This window comes from Conger conger, chromosome 14 (assembly GCF_963514075.1).
Source record: "Conger conger chromosome 14, fConCon1.1, whole genome shotgun sequence".
In the NCBI taxonomy this organism is placed as follows: Eukaryota; Metazoa; Chordata; class Actinopteri; order Anguilliformes; family Congridae; genus Conger; species Conger conger.
This window is the reverse complement of record NC_083773.1, coordinates 956779-964278: the sequence shown is the minus strand read 5'-3', so window position 1 is coordinate 964278 and position 7500 is coordinate 956779. Positions and strand designations below refer to the sequence as shown.

Genomic DNA, 7500 nt, shown 5'->3' with positions numbered 1-7500 from the left:
AAACCCTAACAAGTACCCATTTATGAGAATAAACTTTCATCCAGTCTGAGATAATCCTGGAGCTCAGTAAACAGCTCTGACAGACAGGGTCTGTTCTCTGTCGTGTTGCAAACCCAACTCCCGATAACAGCACACGTTTGGACAGATGTGTTTTTTTAATTTATTTTTTTAACTTCCTTTGTGAACACAGCTCTGAACACAGGTCTCGCCCTGAACACTGGTCTCACTCTGAACACAGCCCTGAACACAGGTCTCACTCTGAACACAGCCCTGAACACAGCCCTGAACACTGGTCTCACTCTGAACACAGCCCTGAACACTGGTCTCACTCTGAACACAGCCCTGAACACAGCCCTGAACACAGCCCTGAACACTGGTCTCACTCTGAACACAGCCCTGAACACAGCCCTGAACACAGCCCTGAACACTGGTCTCACTCTGAACACAGCCCTGAACACAGCCCTGAACACAGCCCTGAACACTGGTCTCACTCTGAACACAGCCCTGAACACAGCCCTGAACACAGCCCTGAACACTGGTCTCACTCTGAACACAGCTCTGAACACAGCCCTGAACACAGCCCTGAACACAGGCCTCACTCTGAACACAGCTCTGAACACAGCCCTGAACACAGCCCTGAACACAGCCCTGAACACAGGCCTCACTCTGAACACAGCTCTGAACACAGGCCTCACTCTGAACACAGCTCTGAACACAGGTCTCACTCTGAACACAGCTCTGAACACAGCCCTGAACACAGCCGCTGGCTGCACAGATGTTCTCACGGCTGTAAACAACGTGCCTCTGGCAGTGCTCTCCCCCCGTGCTAAAAGCATGTCAGATATCTGTGGCCTTCAGTGAGGGGGGGCAGGGTAGCAGTCGCGCTGGTGTTGTTTTTGTTCCAGGGCGGTGTTTATGTGCTTTCCGTGAGAAAGTGTCCATGCTGCGAGCTACGAGCCTTCAAGTTCGTCAAGTTGAAAAAAGAAAAGAAAAAAAGGGCCTGAGGTTTATTGCTCGTTATCCGAGACAGGTTTCTGCAACAAATATTTCTGCAAAAATGCCACGTCACACCCAAGAAAAAGAACAGCGTGATCGCAGAAGTAGAACAAAGATCACCAACGAAGAGGAGGCCCAAAACGCTGATCCAACAGCGCAGACGCTGATCCTGCTCCTGCTCTCCTGCCACTTCAGCCTTCTGCTAGAAACAGACCACCTAAAACAGCCTGTCCTACAGCTATGGCTGAACACAGAGAGACTGACTCTGTGCTACAGCTGGTTATGGCTGAACACGGAGACTGTGCTACAGCTGGTGAAGGCGTGGGGCACAGAGACTGTGCTACAGCTGGTGAAGGCATGGGGCACAGAGACTGTGCTACAGCTGGTGAAGGCATGGGACAGAGACTGTGCTACAGCTGGTGAAGGCATGGGACAGAGACTGTGCTACAGCTGGTGAAGGCATGGGGCACAGAGAGACTGTGCTACAGCTGGTGAAGGCGTGGGGCACAGAGACTGTGCTACAGCTGGTGAAGGCGTGGGGCACAGAGACCCTGTGCTACAGCTGGTGAAGGCGTGGGGCACAGAGACTGTGCTACAGCTGGTGAAGGAGTGGGGCACAGAGACTGTGCTACAGCTGGTGAAGGCGTGGGGCACAGAGACTGTGCTACAGCTGGTGAAGGCATGGGGCACAGAGAGACTGTGCTACAGCTGGTGAAGGCGTGGCTGACGCAGGGATCAGGGCCGTCCTCCTGACACACCACACCCTCGTACTCCGTGATCAATCTCCCCCGCACACGGTGGGGCTAATGGAGACGCCGTGTTCTTTGTGAACTGCATTAATTGTCAATTAAAGCGCTGCTACCATTCCACCATGCGGCATAAACAGGGATTTCCACAGGCTTAGCGGCGCAGAGACTTGTAAATTAATACTTAATAAGTATTAACACGGAGCCCATGGAGTATTAAATGAAAAATGAAAATCCATATGCCTCCATCGACTTAATCCGTGTTTCGTAGCACACTGTATACAGCCGGTCCGACACGATCAGCAGGAGAGACGTCACCCAGCCATCGGGGCTGGGATTAGGCTGTTTAAAGAGAATTAACCAGCAAAAACAAAACACGTCCCGACTGACAGGAGAGGTTGGAAATGATAAGCTGGGATATGGAGGGGAAATCTTCCTCTGAATACAATACGCACGCACGCACACACGCACGCACACGCACACAGACACGGACACGGACACGGACACGGACACGGACACGAACACGGACACGCACGCACGCACACACACCTGCCTGCACACACACACACACACACACACACCTGCCTGCACACACACAAATACAGACACGCAAGCACACACACACACCCCACAGGTGTGAGTTGTGTACAGGGACTGTGTTATAACATCTAAAGACCGGAACAGTGTTACAATTGCTTTGCAACTGAAACTGCTGGGTGTGAGCCATCCGTGTCTCTGTTGTGATGGTCAGGGGCTGCATTAAGGCAGGCGGGGGGGGGGTTTTGGGACACACGGTTGGTCCGGGGGGGGGTATGGGGTATGGATGGTTTTGGGGCACACGGTTGGTCCGGGGGGGGGGGGGGTATGGGGTATGGATGGTTTTGGGGCACACGGTTGGTCCGGGGGGGCTCACCTCTTTGGCCGTCTTCCCTGCCTGCTGCTGCTGCTGCTGCTGCTGCTGCTGCTGCTGGGAGAGGAGCTGGAGGTGCAGCTGCTCCTGCTGCTTCTTATAGTACTCCTGCAGCTGGAGGAGGGGCAGGGTTACTGACCACCCATATACTGACCACACACATACTGATCACACTCACATACTGATCACGCTCACATACTGACCACTCATACTGACCACTCATACTGACCACTCATACTGATCACACTCACATACTGACCACCCATATACTGACCACTCATACTGACCACACACATACTGATCACACTCACATACTGACCACACACATACTGACACACATGCACGCACACGCATGCACGTGCACACGCACGCACACACACACAGCAACACAATCAGAAATATATATATCAATTTTTTCTGTAAAAGGTGGATTTGCATGGGAAGAAAGGGGGGTAGAGTGGTGGAGCTGGCATGACCAAACAGGACTCAATCTCCCTTTAGGGGGAAATGTTTTCAGCACGGAAAGCAGAATGTTTACAGCTTTTTTTCAGTTCAGTTAAAACACCTGGAGAGAGGGGGAGGGGAGGGAGAGAGAGAGAAAGAGAGAGAGAGAGAGAGAGAGAGAGAGAGAGATGGAGGGAGGGAGAGGTGAGCTCTGCTGAGGGTAGGACTGGGGGCTGACAGGCAGTGTTATTTATGGAGTTACGGCCCAGACACTGAGTGCTGAACCCAACACCAAGAGGCACCCAACCACCAGCACCACGACCCAACAGAGAGGAGACCAAACACCAGCAACAGGACCCAACAGAGAGGTGACCAACCACCAGTACCAGGACCCAACAGAGAGGTGACCAACCACCAGCAATAGGACCCAACAGAGAGGCACCCAACCACCAGCAACAGGTCCCAACAGAGAGGTGACCAACCACCAGCAACAGGACCCAACAGAGAGGTGACCAACCACCAGCAACAGGAGCCAACAAAGAGGCACCCAACCACCAGCAACAGGAGCCAACAAAGAGGCACCCAACCACCAGCACCACGACCCAACAGAGAGGCACCCAACCACCAGCAACAGGAGCCAACAAAGAGGCACCCAACCACCAGCAACATGACCCAACAGAGAGGCGACCAACCACCAGCAACAGGACCCAACAAAGAGGTGACCAACCACCAGCAACACGACCCAACAAAGAGGCACCCAACCACTAGCAACAGGACCCAACAGAGAGGTGACCAACCACCAGCAACAGGACCCAACAGAGAGGTGACCAACCACCAGCAATAGGACCCAACAGAGAGGCACCCAACCACCAGCAACAGGTCCCAACAGAGAGGTGACCAACCACCAGCAACAGGACCCAACAGAGAGGTGACCAACCACCAGCAACAGGAGCCAACAAAGAGGCACCCAACCACCAGCAACAGGAGCCAACAAAGAGGCACCCAACCACCAGCACCATGACCCAACAGAGAGGCACCCAACCACCAGCAACAGGAGCCAACAAAGAGGCACCCAACCACCAGCAACATGACCCAACAGAGAGGCGACCAACCACCAGCAACAGGAGCCAACAAAGAGGCACCCAACCACCAGCAACATGACCCAACAGAGAGGCGACCAACCACCAGCAACAGGACCCAACAAAGAGGTGACCAACCACCAGCAACACGACCCAACAAAGAGGCACCCAACCACTAGCAACAGGACCCAACAGAGAGGTGACCAACCACCAGCAACAGGACCCAACAGAGAGGTGACCAACCACCAGCAATAGGACCCAACAGAGAGGCACCCAACCACCAGCAACAGGTCCCAACAGAGAGGTGACCAACCACCAGCAACAGGACCCAACAGAGAGGTGACCAACCACCAGCAACAGGAGCCAACAAAGAGGCACCCAACCACCAGCAACAGGAGCCAACAAAGAGGCACCCAACCACCAGCACCACGACCCAACAGAGAGGCACCCAACCACCAGCAACAGGAGCCAACAAAGAGGCACCCAACCACCAGCAACATGACCCAACAGAGAGGCGACCAACCACCAGCAACAGGACCCAACAAAGAGGTGACCAACCACCAGCAACACGACCCAACAAAGAGGCACCCAACCACTAGCAACAGGACCCAACAGAGAGGCACCCAACCACCAGCAACAGGACCCAACAGAGAGGTGACCAACCACCAGCAACAGGACCCAACAGAGAGGTGACCAACCACCAGCAACACGACCCAACAGAGAGGCACCCAACCACCAGCAACAGGAGCCAACAAAGAGGCACCCAACCACCAGCAACATGACCCAACAGAGAGGCGACCAACCACCAGCAACAGGACCCAACAGAGAGGTGACCAACCACCAGCAACAGGACCCAACAGAGAGGTGACCAACCACCAGCAACAGGACCCAACAGAGAGGTGACCAACCACCAGCAACAGGTCCCAACAGAGAGGTGACCAACCACCAGCAACAGGACCCAACAGAGAGGTGACCAACCACCAGCAACACGACCCAACAGAGAGGTGACCAACCACCAGCAACAGGACCCAACAGAGAGGTGACCAACCACCAGCAACACGACCCAACAGAGAGGCACCCAACCACCAGCAACAGGAGCCAACAAAGAGGCACCCAACCACCAGCAACATGACCCAACAGAGAGGCGACCAACCACCAGCAACAGGACCCAACAGAGAGGTGACCAACCACCAGCAACAGGACCCAACAGAGAGGTGACCAACCACCAGCAACAGGACCCAACAGAGAGGTGACCAACCACCAAAAACAAACAATGACAACATTTTTGGCAAAATGAGTGAAGGCTGCACGGGACAGCACTGCACACACTGAGGCCCCGCAGACCCTCCAAACACGACCGTTTCCCCCAGATCGATCTGGAGATGCCCTGTAGCGACAGCCTTAGCATGATTAGCACGTTGCCACCATCTCCAAGGCGATGGGGCGAATAGGGAACCAGGCCTCTCAGGCTACCCTTGCAGCCCCGCGAGTCAGGAGCCTGGCACGACATAACCGCCAAACAAACCCATTACTGCCACCTGGCTAACGTGCTAACGGGACTAGCTGCGTGGTGGCGTCGGCCACCCGGGCCGAGACTGAGAGAACGGGTGCCTGTTTGCACACAGGCCGGGTTAATAAAGAACCCGGCGCTTATTTACTCTCTGGTTACTCATTTAGCCCTGCGCTGAGTGGAACGTGCTCCGCACACAGGTGAAGACTTCCTGTCCCTCCGGATCGGAGAGAAACGCCTCCAGCCCGATGCTCCTTCTGCGTTCCCGATCGGAGAGAGCGCGCGAGGGGAGCGAGGAACACTCCAGAATCTCTCGCACGGATACGGGAGAAGAACAGAACTCCAGGGCAGGCTCCAGGAGCTTCAAATCCCGGTTTACACACTGACCGGGGCCAGATTACACACTGACCGGGGCCAGATTACACACTGACCGGGGCCAGATTACACACTGACTGGGCCAGTTTACACACTGACTGGGGGCCAGATTACACACTGACTGGGCCAGATTACACACTGACCGGGGCCAGATTACACACTGACTGGGCCAGATTACACACTGACCGGGGCCAGATTACACACTGACTGGGCCAGATTACACACTGACCGGGGCCAGATTACACACTGACCGGGGGCCAGATTACACACTGACCGGGGGCCAGATTACACACTGACCGGGGGCCAGTTTACACACTGACCGGGGGCCAGATTACACACTGACTGGGCCAGATTACACACTGACCGGGGCCAGTTTACACACTGACCGGGGGCCAGTTTACACACTGACTGGGGACCAGATTACACACTGACCGGGGCCAGATTACACACTGACCGGGGCCAGATTACACACTGACTGGGGGCCAGTTTACACACTGACCGGGGCCAGTTTACACACTGACTAGGCCAGATTACACACTGACCGGGGGCCAGTTTACACACTGACCGGGGCCAGTTTACACACTGACTGGGCCAGTTTACACACTGACTGGGGCCAGTTTACACACTGACTGGGCCAGTTTACACACTGACTAGGCCAGTTTACACACTGACTGGGGCCGGTGTGTGTATGATACTGCAGACCAGGGGTTCATTATCTACACACACAGTCACTGCACATGAAGTCTGGCCAGGGACCACGACACGCCCGTCAGGAGCCCCTGCTGGAAGCCCGGACTGTAGTCCCTTTATGAGTTCCATCAACGTTTAACTAATGCACCTCAACCCTCAGCATCGGCAGAGATGAGAAAACTGCTTTCTGAGCGAGATGAAATTCCACCAGAGGAGGAAACACTGCATCCTGCCAAAGGGGGAAAGGCCCGGGCACCAAGTGACCAGAATACTATTGGAACATCACTCAAATTCAGCCGTTTGAAATGACCCTTCTGTTCCTCAGGACAGAGAAACCTGAGATGACAAAATGGCGGAAAGAGAACATGAGAAAGTGCCATCTGAGACCGACAAGATGGAGATCAGAGCAAATGACCAGCCAGAGCAGACCAGATAGTAATTGTTTTGGATTCAAATACTTTTCTGTGCTCTGTTGATCTTGCCTGGGTGCATCTGAGTCAGCGCGAGGAGGAGCAGACTGGTGGGGGTTTTCACTTTTGGGATAATTTCACTTGGTCCAATACCTGGTGTAAAGCTTAGTCAAATGTAGAAAAGTATTTGAATCCAAAACAAATATGATTGGAGGCCAAGTCTGCTGGTGAGGACCAATGGGAGAAGAGCAGGCGGCGATGTTGTCGTGCGCGGTGTTCACACAGCGGGAGCTTCAGAGGGAAATGAGGCGCGGCAGGCTGCTTTAATCTGGTCCCGTAG

At 54.4% G+C, this 7500-nt stretch overlaps 1 protein-coding gene across 1 annotated transcript in view; it reads right to left on the bottom strand.

The window, feature by feature from the left end:
• foxp4 (forkhead box P4) overlaps nucleotides 1-7500 on the bottom strand; it is a 68857-nt gene that overhangs the window by 58872 nt on the left and 2485 nt on the right. The window contains exon 2 of the mRNA XM_061219915.1: nucleotides 2656-2766. Within this exon, the coding sequence (XP_061075899.1) occupies nucleotides 2656-2766 (111 nt within the window). The remainder of the gene's footprint in view (nucleotides 1-2655; nucleotides 2767-7500) is intronic.